The sequence below is a fragment of the Lycorma delicatula genome, chromosome 4, assembly GCF_047948215.1.
Source record: "Lycorma delicatula isolate Av1 chromosome 4, ASM4794821v1, whole genome shotgun sequence".
In the NCBI taxonomy this organism is placed as follows: domain Eukaryota; kingdom Metazoa; phylum Arthropoda; class Insecta; order Hemiptera; family Fulgoridae; genus Lycorma; species Lycorma delicatula.
The window spans coordinates 183,329,880-183,348,314 of record NC_134458.1 but is presented as its reverse complement, the minus strand read 5'-3'; the positions used below and the strand labels follow the sequence as shown (position 1 = coordinate 183,348,314).

General features: G+C 37.4%; 1 protein-coding gene across 4 annotated transcripts in view; it reads right to left on the bottom strand.

Moving 5' to 3' along the window:
• Positions 1-18,435, bottom strand: part of LOC142324141 (pre-piRNA 3'-exonuclease trimmer-like) — a 79,244-nt gene that overhangs the window by 43,916 nt on the left and 16,893 nt on the right. For 3 of the 4 annotated variants that reach the window (XM_075364830.1, XM_075364831.1, XM_075364832.1), the window contains one exon: positions 16,343-16,516. The exons of the other annotated variant lie outside the window; for it this stretch is intronic. In XM_075364830.1, the coding sequence (XP_075220945.1) occupies positions 16,343-16,516 (174 nt within the window). The remainder of the gene's footprint in view (positions 1-16,342; positions 16,517-18,435) is intronic. 4 annotated transcript variants of the gene reach the window in all.

Below are 18,435 nucleotides of genomic sequence, written 5' to 3'. Positions count from 1 at the left end.
TTTACAGATCAGCCCCTTTGAAGTCTTTTATAAGATATCAAATTCATATAAGGTTTTTTTCTCCAACTACCGTATAAATGGACTACTTCGCTATAAATTCCTTATAATCCTTCCTTATAAATGCTAATCAAAATATAGAACTTTAACGTATAATTTAATTTATTATAAATGTAATACTTACATTTGTTATAATTCCATCAAAATCCAATCTTTTTTATTGTTCTGTTTTCAAATTTTTCATCAGTTATTATGTTCACATAGGTGACCCTGAAAACATTAAAGAAAAACTAATGATTCTAGAGAACAACGAAAAATTTCCTTACAGAACAATAAATTGTTAAAATTAATGGAAGTATAACAAACTTATTCAAACATAAACAGCCTCTGTTAGATCATAAAAAATTATATATGTAACACTGTAAAACATTTTATAGGCTTTTGTTTTTTGATATTAATGCAACTTTATAAAAAAAAAAAAATAAATAAATGAAATTACATACTTACTTTTTATTTACTAGTAAATAAATTAAAATAAAATAAAAGATTATATATACAGTTCAGCACTTTTAAAATAAAAATGGTAAACTACATCCCCTTAAAACCTGATTGTTCCACAAGAGCTGAAAAACCTCACTCAGTAATATTTTTAAAATAAAAAAGGGTGAGAAGTAAGGATAAAATGTCATTAACCAGTCATGTTTAATAAACTTGGCTCACCAAAAAGAATTCTGAATGTAGTTTCCTTATATTTTGTTGACATTTACAGGCGAGTAATAACGATTACATCAGTCGATTTGAGATTTAAAATTTAAATTAAGAAAGAAATATCAAGAAAATGCTTTACATTTAAAACCTTCACATTAAAAAAAATAATTGTGATGAAATCATTGTTATAAATTGGTATGAGGACTATTCAAAAATTGTCTTCTGACTGAACCACTTTCACAGCAACACAACAAATGTAGCAACCACCAATATATTATCTTGTTACATCCATTTATCATTCATTCACCCTGTTCAGTCCTAGTAAAACAACAGTTGATGAAACGTGATCAAAAAAAATAATCCCAACTAGTACAACTTTCGTTAGTCTGAATTAACGAGGTTTTACAGTAATATTACTTTTAAATTTCATAAATAGAATAAATATAAGTTTAAAACTACATGTGAATTTTTACAACGTGCAATGGTGTAAAGATAATGAAATTAGTAAACTATTAAAAAGCCAGTGAACCATAAAATCCAGCAGCTAGTTGGTGCACACCACTCACCAAACATGACTTGTGTAGTAGTTTAAGATGGCAGAGTATGTGATGATAGGTTAGATTTATTCTTTATTCTAGTTTGCCATTACTTTATTGTTTTTTGTTTCTTAAATAAATGAATAAAAATTAATGCTTTTAACCAATATTATTTTTTTAAGAAATACAGTATAAAATGATTAATGAATTGCCTCCTTACATATAGTAGGTACATGAGAAATAAATTCCAGATAGAGATCAGAAAATCAAATTATCAGCTGTTATAGTTAATATAGCTGTTATAGACTGCTCTTATCATTAATGTAACAATCTTTAAAACTTAACTCAAAACTGTGATACGTTACATATATTTTTAATGCACAATTTTAAATGAATAATTGTTGTACCTATTGTTCCAAAATGATAAAATCAGTTATTGAGCTCTTGAAATGTGTTAAAAGCACAGAGAATGTTAACTTTTATGTGGATTTCTAAAACATACTTATAAATAAATATATAATTAACTTGGCAAAAGCAATTCTTTTGTAATGTATTTGTCCATACTCCCCTCTGTACAGACATCTCAAAGACAAAAGTATAAAAACCGTTTACCACCAAGATTACAGAATTCGATAATGCTTCTTACCTTATGCATATTATTTTTTTTCTAATACTGCTTTTGAGGGTTTCCCTCATCATCAGTTAAATTTTTTCTTTCAAATCACACATTAATTCAAACCATTAAAATTACAACACATAAAAATATATAATATTAAAAATATTATGTCATAAATTTAATGTCATAAATATTAAAAAATATAAAATTAATTTTTTTTTATTATGCTAGCCACACATACAGTACTGTACTGCTACTACTACTACTACTACTACTACTACTACTACTACTACTACTACTACTAGTATGAGTACAGTACTGTGTACTACAGTATATATGTGGCTAGCCACATAAAAAAAAATTCAAAAAATTTTTAATTTTTTAATATATAAGAATACATATTTTTATATGTGTAATTTTACTGGTTTGAATTAATGTGCAATTTGGAAGAAAAAATTTTATTGATGATGAGGGAAAACCTCGAAAGCCTATTAGAAAAAAATAAGCATACGGTAAGAAGCATTATCGAATTCTGTACTCTTGGTGGTAAATGGTTTTTATACTTCTGTCTGAAATAAATAGTAATAATTTTGTCTTTGTAATATACATATGTTACATATATATGTAACATACATATACATGTTTATATGTGTATAAACATACATATGTATGTTTAAGATCTTTTGTCCACTCTACCGAACGCAAATCTTAACTAATTTTGATGAAACTTAGTAGGATGATGTAAACCTATTGCGAATAGGATGTGAACCCTATTGATTTTCTTGTGATTCGGTTCAAAGAAACCAGAATTAGAACCAAAAAATGAGGTTTTGGGTACATTTTTCTTTTTTTGTTTTACTATTACGCACAATTAAATCATGCACTTGAACTGTTTTCATGAAAACTGCAGCTCCTCAGTGAACAATCAGTTCACAGATTGTTCAGTTCAGGATGAACAATCTGAGTATAATGATCAACTTGAAGCATCCAAAAAGAAATATAATTTGAAAAGTGAAGACACTAAAATGTCCAAAGAAATTCCAACTCACAAGGTTTTGACTGGGGACCTTCAACAGTATTTACTAACACCTCTAAACACAAATAGCCTCAGTTTCTATAAAAGAAAACAGTGGACTCTTATAATTTCACCCTTCATGACTCCACTGATTCATCAGCTCCCTGCATGATTGTGGGATGAAACTAAAGGAAATACAGGAGGAAACAAAATTGCATCTGCCATACTCAAATGGGCAGATAATGTAATTCTGCAATCCAACATTGAAGAAATAACATTGTGGTCAGACAACTGTTACAGACTGAACAAAAATAAGTCTATTGTAAAGTGTTTTTTTTTGGATTCTGAAAAAGTACTCTCAAATAAAGAAAATAAACCAAAAATTCCTATTAAAAGGACATATGCACATGGAGGGAGGCAGACACAATTCAAGCCTTAATAGAAAGAAAAAGGAAGAAAATAGCCAACACGAGCATACTGACTAGGGACTGGCAACAGCTAATTTGCCAAACCTCTAACAAATACTCTGTGTATAACATGGAATTACAAGATTTTAAACCGTTTGATCTTTTAACTTGAAAACAGTCTTCCTTTGATTCACGAAAAGTAGATGTTGCTAACGAACCTCTTATTCACAATGTGTTCTTATTTCACAATGCGCTCATTTGCTAGTAAAACAAGAAAAAATTGGAGAATTTTTTTCAAAACATCTTTTGATGAAGAATTTAGATGTGTGAACTTGATACAGTTTCGTAGAAGCCAAGCAATCCCATGACCTGAAGCTCTTAGTGTCGTTTCAAAGCAAAAACTACCTACAAGTAAACAGAAATATGACCTTGTGTCTATAATGCCATTCATACCCACTGTACGCCATGGCTCTATAAAAATTTGGTGTATTCAAACACAGCAGCAGACTACCCAAGACCAATGAAACTACAGAAGATTAATGTAATGAACACTACCTATTTTATTTACAGTTTTGTTTCATTTACCTATTTTACCGTTTGTGTTTAATACAATAATAAAAATTTTCTTAAAATTATGTAAAAATAGCTGTTTTTTAAGTACCACAACCACATAGTGCTTTTTTCTTTTACAACCACTCTCTCTACCATTAAGATAAACGTAAATAGCACTATGTCCACAAACTTATTTAATTTAAAAAATAATACTTTAAAAACTATAATCCTATAATTTGAAAACTCAAACGTCCAAAGATTATAAAAACAAAATTTTATTTTCAAAACCCCATAAATAATCACAATAAAACTTTAAACTCCTCCCCTGTAAAATTTTATTTTTGAGACAGTGGCCTTTACCTCCCATGTACAGAATTTTATACATTAATTTATTGGAGGTTGCATCAAGATTCTGAGATCACTTTTCAAATAGTATGAGATCACATTTTTATTTGAAAGAATATCACTTTCAAATACTATGAATCTGGTAAATTTTATCATTCTGTTGAGTAGCACCAAGTAGTTAATACATATCTAGATGGATCCAGTTATGTTAATCAATGTCTTGTCTACAATCATTTATCTGAAAAATATTAGATTTACAGTGTTCCCATGAGTACACTGTATGGGACATGAAAAGGATGTTTACCAAATATGAAGCTTTGTTGATATTCGTTTTGAGAGACAATAAAGAACAAGCTGTTTAAATTTTATTTACCTTCTAATTATGTTAATCAGTTTAATAAAGAATTAAGACGCGCAAAATTTTACTTGATGAAACTTGTTTTTTTGGACTGAAAGATGATGGACAGACTCACAATATTCAGTTGAGACTGTAATTCTTTTTAAAGTGATAAAAAAAATAATAAAAATAAACAATACTGAGTGTTTTTAGAAGGCTTCCCGGGGGAGAGATTTCACTCATTTACAAAGAAAATCTCAACATGCCATGTTACATATCTCATGGGTGATGTGGAAAATATAACAAATTTTTATACAACAAAATCTTTTCAATTATTTACTAAATAGTTGTATAATGTGCCAATGAATATGGCTTTAGTTGATAAGGCTTGGTCAAGGCTGTTCAATGGATAACTGATGTCATATTTAGGGTGATCCATATTGTATGGTGTGAAAAATGTTACTGTAGTTCTGAACACTATTGTCAAATATTGCAGTGTATGGAAAATGGTAGAATATGTATTGATTGTCTGCTTGCTAACATATCATTTGTAGTTCGTTGTATTTATCACATCTTCATATAATTTCATCACATGTTGTTGATTATTGGCAACAAGTTATAAAGTACAATTTGAGTACTAATTATGACTGATCTGAACATGTACATATTCAATTCATATATAATAGTGTCAGAAAGGGCTACAATGAAAAGAAATTAGCATGGACTAATGATGTATTAGGCGTCAACTGTGCAGGAGAAAAATGGATATGAATCACACACAATTCTTCCAGACAGTTTGGCGATGGGTTACAACACCACACTGTATCTGTAAGAACAGAACATGAAAAACTAAGATCCATCCAGGTCTGATCCAAAGAATCAGTCCTTTTCAAGACTACCAACAACACTATAACAAACAATCATGTAACAAAACAAAAACACTTAAAACCCCCATACAGTAATGTGACTATTGTTGGTTTTTTACAGTTTTAGTTTTTCTCATTGCTGGCTGAAAAGGTTCCAATACCTGTAGAGTATAATCTGACAAAGGTTATGTTCATTGACAAATTATGATACAAATGGTAAAGTGTTTACATACACACAAAAATTATTAAATATAATTTATACAAATACTATACATCATAACACTCATACTCCCACAGTAACAAGTGAACTTGCATAAGTATTATTTAAATTTAATATTTAATCAACTGCAATCATCCTGTGCCAAACACAAAAACCAATAACACAAAATACAAATAATTATCTTATGAAGTTGAGTAGCAATCATGGCATATCATCAGTTTTGTTAACATCAGCATAAATTGTGCAACATCCACCTCACACTCCCATTTGCCTGACAGTATTCACAGAGACATCTCGATTCCCCCCCCCCCCCCCGAGGGTAGAAGATCCCACCTCGTAGCGTGTCCGGTCGCTACACCAACCCCTCCGTTCCTAGCCAGTAGTGGCTTTAACGGAGTACATCTTCTCGCCCTCAAACTGATTGTGCCACACAGCTTTTATTCCAGGCCCCGCAGAGATGCCACCGATGCAGATGCCCCCAGGGACATCTACATCGGTAAAAATTCACCCCGAGATAGATTTACGTGTTTATGCCTTCAGAATGAAGACAACGGACACCTGCAGCTACCACATCACCCTCAGGAACTAAGCTAGAAACCTAACCCGCGGAACGAAGGCCCCGCGCCTAGATCCAACTATTAAAGAGCCACTTTCTGAATGTCTCAGATCCGTACTAATAACCTCAACAATAAACTTTCCCACTAAAGTTTTATACATCTAAATTTAGACCTAGTTCCCTTAAGAACCCCGCTTAATACTCAAAATGAGTTTCTATCTGACTCCGTTCCGGTCTGCCCGGGAGAGGAGAATTAACGCCTGCTCCCGCACAGCGCCATCACGGAGTCCCGCGTGACATTCACCATCTTTCGCAGACCGCCGCCAAGACTCCCTTGCATACCACCAAAGCAGTACAAAGAGAAGCCCCACCGACAGTGTCATTAGCTCATTAGTGCCCTAGTCGGAGCGCGACCGCACCCACCGGGCAAGAATAATCACGCCCGCCGATAACGGCCGCAACTCCGCCGACAGCATGATTAAATACATACCACCAATACATCTAACCGAGGCACGCTGCCTTAAGCGCCTACCTTCGGCCAGTCAACTGCCCAGGCGGTCCCTAGCCACCCAGGTTCCTATCACCTACTAGATCCCTTCGGCAGCCCTGCTCAGGGCGAGGAAGCCAGCAACTATTGTCCACTCTCTACGAGTCCTCCAGTTGACTCGTAGATCCAAAATAGAGTTTACTCTCTCGAGTTCCCTAGCAACTCTAGTACGTTCAGCTTCGTACCTGGGACATATGTGAAGGACATGGTCCACGGTGTCATCGACCCTACAGTCCGGACAGAAGCCGGAATCAACAAACCTAAACGTTGCCAATTTATCCCTAAAGGCACCATGTACTGAGAGGAACTGAGTGGTATGCCGATTGGGGGATACCCAGCTAATCGCTCGCAACTCTCTAACATTGGGAAATATACCATGCGTATAACGACCTGTCAAAGAAGTATTCCACCTATCTTGCCAAGAGTCGAAACCTTGGTCTTCGATCTCACGCATACGCCCAGCAGTAAGGCCTCCCTTCTTTGCAACATATCGCTGGCTACGTTCCGTAGCCGAAATATCTACAGGTTTGATGCCCGCGATCACAGTTACTGCCTCTCGCGAGACACTCCTGTAACCACCGACAACCGCTAACAAAAGAAGACGCTTGGCTCGTAATAGAATGTCCCTATAACATTGGTACCGCAAACGATGAGCCCAGACGGGCGCAGCGTACAACATAATGGCCTCACAAACGCCTTTATAAAGAATCCGCATGGTACGGAAATTCAACCCCCACTCGGGATGTATCACTCTACGGACGCCGAAGAAAGCATCAACTGCCTTCTTCACCACATGCTGGATGAAGGTGCTCCTTGAAGAGAAGCCTCTCATCAAGGATAACACCCAGATATTTCTGAAGGGTGACATACCTAATTGAACGACCGTCCATTACAACCCGCGGATGGCGAGTTGCAGCTAAACGGCCCTTCAAAAACATCATAGTGGTTTTCTCCGCACTGAAAACCATCTTATTCTGAAGACTCCACAACCACAAAACCCTACATGCCTGTGCCGCTCTGAGCTCGATCTCAGCACGCAAACTACCCTCAACCAGCAGCAGCCCATCGTCGGCATAAGCCACGACGCGACAGCCACCAGGCAAACGCAGCCGCATGAGAGAGTCAAACTCGATGGTCCAGACGAAAGGACCTAATACACTGCCCTGTGGACATCCTTTTGACAGGGTCCTTCCTACTTGCGAACTGCCGTCACGAAGGACAACAGTTCTGTCGCTGAAATAACTCGAGAGAGTCCTATTTTCTTCCTGCGTGCAACCACGCTTCTGCAATTGAAACAAGGCAGAGGGCCACCACAAGTTATTAAATGACCCGGATATGTCCAAAAAGACACCAAGTACATACTTGTACTCACTGCTTGAAGCCAGATCCAGGACCCTAATAATCGCATCCTCTGTACTCTTACCGGGTCTAAAGCCTTCCTGGTCGTCCATCAGCATGTGATTCAAAGAAAGCCTACTATTAATGCGGAGGTAAAGTACCTTCTCGAAAAGTTTTCCAACAACTGGTAAGAGCGTCAGAGGACGGTAAGAAGAACTAACGGTGGGGTCCTTGCCGCCACCCTTGAACAACAGCTTCAAGATTCCACGCTTCCAGCAAGCCGGGAAATACCCGGCAAACAAACACCTATTGAATACCCTAGTCAACGGGCCAAGAATTACAGGCTGGGTGCGAACAAGGAGCTCCACCGTGATACCATCATATCCGGGGGCTTTGTTCCTAGCAAGGCTACAGATTACCTGGCGGACTTCCGCCTCAGTAATCTCCAAAGACACAGAGTCCGTATTGAAATTTACAACCGCCGCTCGAACTCTCCGGTGATACGAGGTCTCACCAACCTCGGTATCATCGGGGAGCAGATCGTCCATCAGAAGAGATAGAACACAATCTTTCTCAACAAAAACGTCGTCCTGGGTCGAGAGAGCCGACAGAAGACTGTCCTTTTTACGTTTGTGACCAAGCACACGATAAACAACACCCCAAGGGTCTTTATTCCCTTGCTCTTGGACAAAAGGGCGCCAGGAATCTCGTTTAGAAGTCCTAATTCTATGAAAATACTCGTTCCTTTTCTGACGATACCCCGCAAACAAGGCCTCGCGCCGGTCAGGATCACGCGCACGCCGTGCGGCTCTCCTGAGTCGGCCCACGGCCTGTTTTATCGCAGTCAACTCCCGAGACCACCAACCAGCTACTCTCTCTCGACCCGTACTACGAGGGATTGAGAGTTCTGCGGCTTCAACCACCGCAGAGGAGAAATTCTCTGCCAGGTTATCTAGAGGGACCTCGTCCAGGGTACGAGTGAACACCCGCATCCTGGCCGCAAGAATGTTTGAAAACTTGGGCCAATCCGCCCGCCTGTGCAAGAAGCGCCCCTGCTGAACAGGGGCGTCCGCCCTAAAGACATCGCGCAGCCCACCTAACCACTCAAAAACTATGAGCCGATGGTCGCTTTCGCAATCATCGACTACAGACCAGTTCTGAATCCTACCTGGGATATCCTTGCCTATGGTAACATCAATGTTGGTACCAAGGAAGATCCTCCGCAATCCCACCGCGCCGGCGAAGGTTGCCGACTCGCCGGCGACATTGAATACTTCAAAACGATGCTGCGCGATGAAGCCTTCTAGCAATTCTCCGCCGTCGTCTGTGATCCCACTGTGCCAAAGAAGCGATTTGGCATTCGCATCAACTCCTATAAGAATAGGACGACCCGCTACCAGCCTGATAATTCTATCCCATCTTTCCAAATGTAATTCAGTGGGATCTCTGTACTGAAAGTACGAACTAACCACAACTAGGTCGAAACCATCCACAGCAAGCTTAACGACATGATGCGTGTCAGAGGCCTGCCGTATAAAGATACTATCAATAGACTTCCTGCACAGAACGGCGGATTTACTATCACCTACATGGAACTTATTCCAGCCTGAAAAACCTGGCAGGTCACCCTTGACACCATACGGGTGTTGGAGAAGTAAAACATCGAGGCTCCGTTTTTCAACGACGTTACCTAACTCGACTTGGACCGCATAGGCACCCTGGGCATTGAGTTGGCCGAAACTAACCATCGAGCGAGTTGAAGTAGACCTCAACCGCTCTTAAATAATTACCACACTCCCTACTATTGATGGAGTGACTATGATTTCTGCGTAACCGCTTGCAGTTAACGCAGACCGGAGCCTCCTTCTTTTGCAGAAAATCGTCTCGCTTGTGGCCCTCCTCACCACAATGCGCGCAGACCGACGCATATTTACAGAATTTGGCCCTATGGCCGAACCTACAACATTTAAAGCACCTCTGCACATCAAGGTATTCCTTGACGCGGCAAGAGGCAAAATCGACGAAGACCCTACCCTCGGACAAAAACTTCTGGTGGAGACCAGCACCTAATTCGAAAACTCCGTGATACCGAGGGGCATCACGCTTTCCAGTCTTAAAGACTAACCTACACTGCTCTTTGAACGTGGCCGCATCCAAATCAGTATTCTGCTCTCGAATGAGAGACAGAACTTCCTCATCAGAGAGACCCCGCTAGATGTCATATATAATGACTCGGGGCTTTCTCAATCGCTTGAGGTCCACCTTGACCTCGAGCCTGCACCGCTGGAGAGTCCTTGATGACTTGGACCGTCTCCTTGTTATCCGCAACGACGACTAAAACCTTGCTGGTCTCCCTTATATCTCGAATCCTAAGCCGATTCCGGTCGCCACGAAGGGCTTCCCGAAAATCGCGCTTCAATTCCTGACTCGTGGTCTTGGAGCCCTCCGCCATGTTAACAAAAACTACCTCCGGCTTCTTTACCGCTTTGTTGGCCTCTCGTTTGGTCTTCAGGACTTCAGCGTAGCGCCTGGACTGCGCTGGGGCCTGAACAACCACCTTGGGAGCCTTAACCTCTTGGGGCTTGGAGGCCAAGGCCTCGAAACCCTCGCTTACCGCCACAAAAGCTTCCCTCAGCTTACCTAGCCGGGGGAGAATTGTCTTCCTCGCACCCGAGCTGACTTCACCGGGAAGAGAAAGAAAATCTACCAAGTCCAGGTCCTCCTGGACTACCTTCAATAGCAGGGCAGAACTACCAGGTCTGCCCTTTGAATTCTTGAAAGCCTCTACTACAGGGGAGGACCGCACCTGGGTGGGTGCCCCTGTGTTCATCGCGTCGCTTCCCTCGTCCTCTGAGGAGCTAGTCGACGGCACCGGCGCTGGTTTCCTCTTCCGCCTGGACTTCTTTACAACTTGGAACTCCGACATGGCCGAAGATTCCCTAATGTAATTGAATGCTGCCAAAATTCTCGCTGTCTCCTATAAACTGGTTTGGGCAAGCCCACGATGTGACGACTGCCCGCAGCGAGTACGGGCAGCTGGAGACCCTTACGTTCTCCTGTCACGCTACGTACCTCTTCGCCGCTACTGGAACGATTGATTGATGCACTAGACGTACAACAATGAACCACTGATTACGACCCTCGCTCTGACAAGAGCGCAGAAGGACTAAAAGACAGAGCCTTTTGTCTGTCACGGGGACTAACCAACAGCAGTCGTTGCCACCCCTTCGCCGCGTTGAGGCGGGTAGCGTCGTATAAATCGACGCCAATCACACCGCAGCAAAGCTACAAATGTCGAGTCTAATTTAAAATGCGCTGTTAGTGAATGCAGACTTAGGATCAGCTAACTTCGATACTGTCGGAAGGTACACACACGATCGATAGCCAAAAAGACACTGATAATAAGGTATACCACAAGGATACTCTGAGACGCACAAGGGACCAGAGTATCTATTCACAGAGACAGTACATGTCCCATGCATCTGTGAACTCCTGGTGTACAGGTTTCAACTAGCACCTCGTCCATCAATTGCTGCCTCATAGTGAAGCAGCCACAATCAAGAAGGCCCTAACTAAGACTATCTTCTTCATACTCTCTCTCTCTCTCTCTCTCATACACACATCCGCACGCGTCCGCGCGCACACACACAAACTTATTAAATATATCATTTATCATAATTCTGTAGATATAAAGGATGTGACCCGTGTGAAACAAGGGTAGTGTTAACAGTTATATTCCTTATCTGGTACATTTATAATTTATTTGAATTTTCTAAATTGGACATAACTGTTCCCGATATATAGAACTATATTTTTTGTGACCCATACAAATCAAGGGTTGTTTTAAAACTTTTTAAAATTTGGATCGTATGGTTCTTATCCACATTGAGGTGCTGTAGTATAGCATTTTTTTCAGTAAAAAATGCCCTAGGATGTACCATTTTCTAGATTATTTGCAATTTTTGAAAATTTTAACCAAAAGAACTTCCAGTGCACAGGTCTCATCGAGCACTTCCCACCAGCTACCAGTGCGTCGGTTACGATGACCGAGATCGTCCTTGGGTATGTCTACCCACACACATGTTCTTCAGTCGCATGCCAAAGCACAAACTACGAGAACCGATCCAGAAATAAGTTTCCCAAAGAACTCTAGCCGAACGGGAAGGTGCGAGGCGAAATCCGGCAACACCGCTGTTACTCCACTCTCGATTCCGCCCAGCCGCGCTTCGCTGCGCCGCTCAGTCTTGGCTCAGCAGCTGTCCGAGATGGAGGTTCCACTTGTTGATCCCGCCAAGTGCGAGATTCGTTCCGCAATTCGCTTTTTGCACGCAAAAGGGACTCCACCCGTGGATATTCATCGTCAGTTGACAGAGGTGTATGGCGACAAGTGTATGTCCATTCAACACGTCCGAAGGTGTTGCAGGGAGTTTAGTGCCGGTCGGAAGAAGTCCACGATGAAGAACGGAGTGGAAGACCGTCAGTTTCGGAGGCGGTTATCGAGATGGTCCAACGCGAAGTGCTTCAAAACAGGAGGATCACCGTCCGTGAACTTGTTACTCGGATTCATGGGAGTCCTTACAGTACAGTGGAAAGAGCTTTGACTGAAAAATTGGGGTATCACAAGTGTTGTGCTCGATGGATACCATGGCTATTGACATCAGAACACAAGGAGAAAAGCCTTAAATGTGCTCGACAGTTTCTTCAAAAGTGCATGATAATGCCCATCCACATACTGCTGCCCACACTGCTGAAACTTAACTTTGAAGTACTGGCTCATCCTCCATATAGTCCTGAACTTGCCCCTTCTGACTACTACTTGTTTGGTCCACTCAAAGAGGCATTAAGGGGTCGTTGATTTACCTCTGACAAAACAATGAAAGAAGCAGTGCAGTCCTGGCTCGCAGCTCAACCAAAAACCTTCTTTTATGAGGGCATCAGGAAACTTGTGCAACGATGGACCAAGTGCGTTGTAACACAAGGGGACTATGTTGAAAATAATGTACATGTAAGTTTCCTATTTGTATTGCAATAAAATTTATAACTACACTGCAGATAGTAATTGACTTACCCTCTTATTTAAACAACATTACATTTAAAGTATTACTTACATGAGCATTACCCTGAAAGGGTAAATTCTGAAGTTTTTTTTTTGGTGTTTTACACTCTTGATATGAGCATGATTCATTGCCCTGCACATGTTCAGACAGTACTGCAGCTCTTCCTACATTCTCACCAGCATGTCAAGTGTAATGGATGCTTCTGCCACAACAATCCTCTCTTGTAGGTGTGGTTGATGTCACGGATTTTCTATGAATAAATAATGTTTTTCACATGCCCCCACAAAAAGTAATCAGTGGGGTTGCCCCTCCTCTTCCAATCCACCTGTTTTGAAACTGAATGTTAATGCAGCACGGACATGGTTGCTGTAATACAAAGAAGTGCCGTCTAGCTGATAGAAAATTAATCCATTTTCTTCAATATCACCAACCTGTAGAAGAACGTAAAGTTTGAGCATATCACAGAAAATATCCTCTACAAAAATAAATGAGCCCACAATACAGTCATTCATCAGTCCAAAACAAACATTGACTTTGAGTCACGCTGATGTTCAACAATTTCATGCAGTGGCTTTGATCCCCAAATCCTACAACTGTGTTGATTTACTGACCCATTAATGTGGAATGTCGCCTCATCTGAAAACATGACATTTTTCAGGTATCATTATTTTCATCAACATTAAGCATGAAAGCTGTAAATTCCAATCTTTTCACTTTCTCATTGGGTTTGATTTCATGTAAAAGTTGTATCTTGCACCCATGTAGTCTAAGCCTCTTACACACCACTTTGTACACTGTTGATTTAGGTATTCCTAACTCTAAACTGTGTTTTGCTAATGACTTTTTAAGGCTACGCTCGAGTCTGTTCAAATATAGATGGCCTGCCTGGTGACTTCCCCTTTAACACACTACCTGTTTCCTTAACTGATTAAACCACTAGAGTATTGTTTTATTCATAGGCGTGGCACATCATATTCATATCGACAATCATGCTGAACTATGGTAACAGATTTTGTTTCAATAAACCAAATCACACACTGAGTTTTCTGCTGCGATGTAATCATGACTGAGAGTGATACTGCCGACCAGACATGAGTGAAGGTCACACAGTGATGCCAACCATGACAAATATTTGTGATGAAAAACTTAATATAATGAACTAAATATGAATATCAGGTGTTTTTAACAGATTCCATTATGTCATTATGATTTTTTGGAACCAAGGAGTTCTTATAAACACCCAGTATTTTAAATTTAATTCTGATATTATTTTTAATTATACATTTATTATTAATATTATTTACACTTAATTTCATTATTAAAATTATATTTTATTTAACAATTTATTCATGAATTATGTAGAACAGAATTCATATAGACAGCTCAAGTGATGGTGTGGTCACGAGCTTAATATAATGTCTGCACACTGCCAGGCAACTAAGTTCAAGACCTACCCAGATGAGTTACCTTTTTACATTTTAAATATTATTTATTTAATTCTACCACCAACCTGTGACGTCATAACTTAGCAGACATCAGATGATGATTCAATAATACCAACCTTTGAAATATTAAAGTTAAATCATAACATCAGATGATGATTCAGTAATAACAACCTTTGAAATATTCAAATTAAATAATATTTAATGTATAAAAAATGATTGGTTGGTAACCCTGCAAAGGAAAAAAAATTTCCCACATGGAAAAAGAAAATTCCAAGATAACAGAAAGCAACACCAGGGCTCCAAGATGATGGCTGATGCCAAATGACAGGTGTCATGAGTTCAAAATCCTATTGGTTCATAAAAAAACCGACGGTAAATACAAGATGCAATTCTATTAGCTCCAAGAGAAAGGGAGGGGAAATCCAAGATGGTGGTGCTGTGACACTAGTGTTCCTAGTGGCAAAAGGGAGAACTAGTGATGCAGTATCCCCATTTCTGCCCTGCTTTTGCATATTACCTTAATATCAACTATACTATTTTCAAAATCACTAATACAAAAATTGTAATTAAATCTTTAACGTGCTAAGAAAATTTTTATGAGTACTTTAAAAAAATGCAAAAATACATCTTGGAAAATATTTCATGTTAATTTACAAAAGTTGACTACACAATTTTTTTTTTGTTAATTTTTTTAATTTTAGTAAATATTATAACAAGTTTTTTTTTATGCATCTATCTTCTAAATAAAATACATTTTTAACATTAATTGTTCAATTTCAATTTCCTTTAAATGGTATAATAATCAAATTTTAGCAATACAATGTGACTTCATCATATTCAAACACATGCTATTCAACATTAGCAAAATCTAAGAGATCAAATTTTAATAACTTATTTCTACACATATAAAATTCATTTTGTAACAATTTTGGATTTCTATGATGAGTTACTTTTACGTTATTTCAGTTTAAATAAATCAGATTTTATGTAAATTACAACATAGAGAGGTGTCTAAAAATGTACTCGGGACTATTTCATGACATAGTCATATGAATAATGCCTTTACTGAACAAAAAAAGAACTTTAAGCTGATTTTATTTTTTCCATAAAGTATTTAATTATTAATTTGAGATTTTGTGTTCAAATAACTTAAGTTTTCAATAAGTTTTATGAGTTATTTCCTTCAGCACATGCCAAAATATGCATTGGACATAAAATATAGTATGTATTACGCAGATTAAATTGTTTTTTTTTTTTTTTTTTTGTTAAATTGATATCTTTAAATAAAGACGTTGGTAAGGTATGCAAACCTTAAAAAGTGTAAAAAAATTATTAACACACTTACATAAAATGGCAACTCATAAAATAAATTGAAAAATAAATAAATTAAATGATATATTCTAAAAATAAATTAACCTCCATTTTCAGTTTCCTAAATGTGCTAATATTCTGTGATAAAAAAGAAGTAAATTTTATCAGCTATTATCTTTGTAAGAGTGATCTACAACAGTCGACCCCTAACATTTCCTGCATACAACAATGGTTAATTACCACACCACTTGATGCCAATGAAAATAGAAAAAATATTAAAGAGAAATCTAGTATGAGGATATGCATTATTGGCTGTCAGATTATAGGAAAATACTTTTCTACATTCAAAAGCAGTATCACTAAATACAACAAACAATTTGTGTACATGACTAACTTCAAACATCTATATTTTGTCAAGCTATTATGAAAAATTAGAAAAAAAATAAAAATGAACAAATCAATAATTTAAACAATATAAAATAATCCTACATTATTTAGTGAAGATGTCGACCAAAGATCCTTATAACGATTTCTTATTTCTTTATGAATCATATAGACTACAATTACATTTTCTCTAAAATTATCATTTTCTAAAATGTATTCTTCACCTACAACAGCTTTTGAAGCCCAAACACTGACATCTGAAATTACTCGCTGAATATCCTGGAATGTATAAAAAAAATTAATTATTCAAATCATTTCATCTGAATAAATATTTTCATAATAAAAATGCGATAAGAAAATATACTCAAAACAGTAGCACCTACCTTATACAGCATTTGCCTGCACAAAATAGACACCACTATACTATCTACATTATAACAATATTGTTTCTGAAAAAAAATATACAGCTCTTCTAGCTGTATATTAGCTTGAAGATGCACATAAAAAAAAAACCAGCTCAACCTGTCATGTACAAGATGTGAGATAGCTTCAATAAGTTCTTGAAATTAGTGCCATATGATTGAAATAATAATTACAAGGAAATTATTGTTTATCAATTAGCAGAAATTATGATATCACAATACTCCCATTATTAATTTTTCAACAAAAGCAGCAGTTGAATAACATGCAAGTGACATCATCATAGTTTAAAATACCATCTGCAAAAAGCTACTGATATCATTAGTTCCTAATGTCAAGATTTTTGTGGAAAAAAATGTAATAAATGGCAGAGGTCATCTGTTACAAATTCAGAAAAATGCTGGAAATAAAGCATGTGGTATTTTTTATAATTTTTTATTATAATAAATTCTAAAGACCATAAAAACATAAAAAATCTGATTTTTATCAGAAAAGGATTTTCTTGACCCACTACCAAATATTATAGCGACTACATATTAGATTTGACCATAATTCTGATAGATACTGATTTGTTTAATTAATATGATAAGCGACATTTCTAACAAAAACTTTGCTAGGTGAGATTGGAAATTTTGGGGTCAAAACTATAACATCAATTGTTACAGGAGAACGATTTTTGACTGAATGGGTAAACTTTTACCTAATTAGCCAATCTGGTTTACTTTCATGTGCAAAATACAATGGAGAAACAAAATACATTAACAGTCAAACTAGTTAACAGTTAAAATCTAACTAGAATCAGAAACCCCAAAAAATGGGTAAATACATCAAAATACAAAATTAAGTTATGCATCAACACAGTAGCATAATATATATATATATATATATATATATATATATTCAGTAGGTTCCATATTTAAATATTCCTGTTTTAGAACTGTAGTCATAATGACTCGCATACAGACAAGTTTAGTTTATTGGCAAAGCTATCAATCTCATTTTTATATATATCTGTTCAGTATATACAACTCATATGTAAGATTTAAGCAAACTGGGATATCCATCACATGAGAAATTTGGTCTGCAATCTATTTTTTTTTTTAATACAAGGCACATTAAACCAGCTTAAATTCACTGTCAAATTTTTAAATTTATGGAGTTCATGCAATGATGCTAAGATAAGAACACGTATTATTAGTGAAGGATATGAAAATGTGCACAATGATGTTTGGAGTGGACAATAATGTACAATGAATAGCGACTTAGTGTGTACAACTGAGAAAAGCATTAGAAGGGAATAGATGGTAAAATACCATATTACTTTTCTTGAATTTTACAAAAGTTTGACTATCACCTCATGTATTAGTATCTGAAAAACAGAGTAATTGAAAAATTATTGCACGTTGGGTGTTGAAGAAGCTACAAAAAGGACACAACATGAAATGTCAGCACAGTGTAATGGCCTTTTTACACAGAATACAGAGCAAGGCATTGATTTCTTGAGCAATATAAGACATCGGTAATGAACATAATCCTGAATTGAAACAACAGTTTATGAAGAGAGACATACATTACTCTCAATAAAGACAAAATTTAAGCAGCAACTTCCAAAAACTGTCCAAAACACTGTTTCTCAGAAGAAAGTGTTTTGAAACAAAAACAGTTTTATTTTAGTGGTCTTCTTGCCTCAAGGCTAAACAACAGATAGAGAAGTCTATTCCAAATTGCTCAAGATATTGTCATCGTACAATCTAGAATAAGTAATGAGGTGCTTAGCT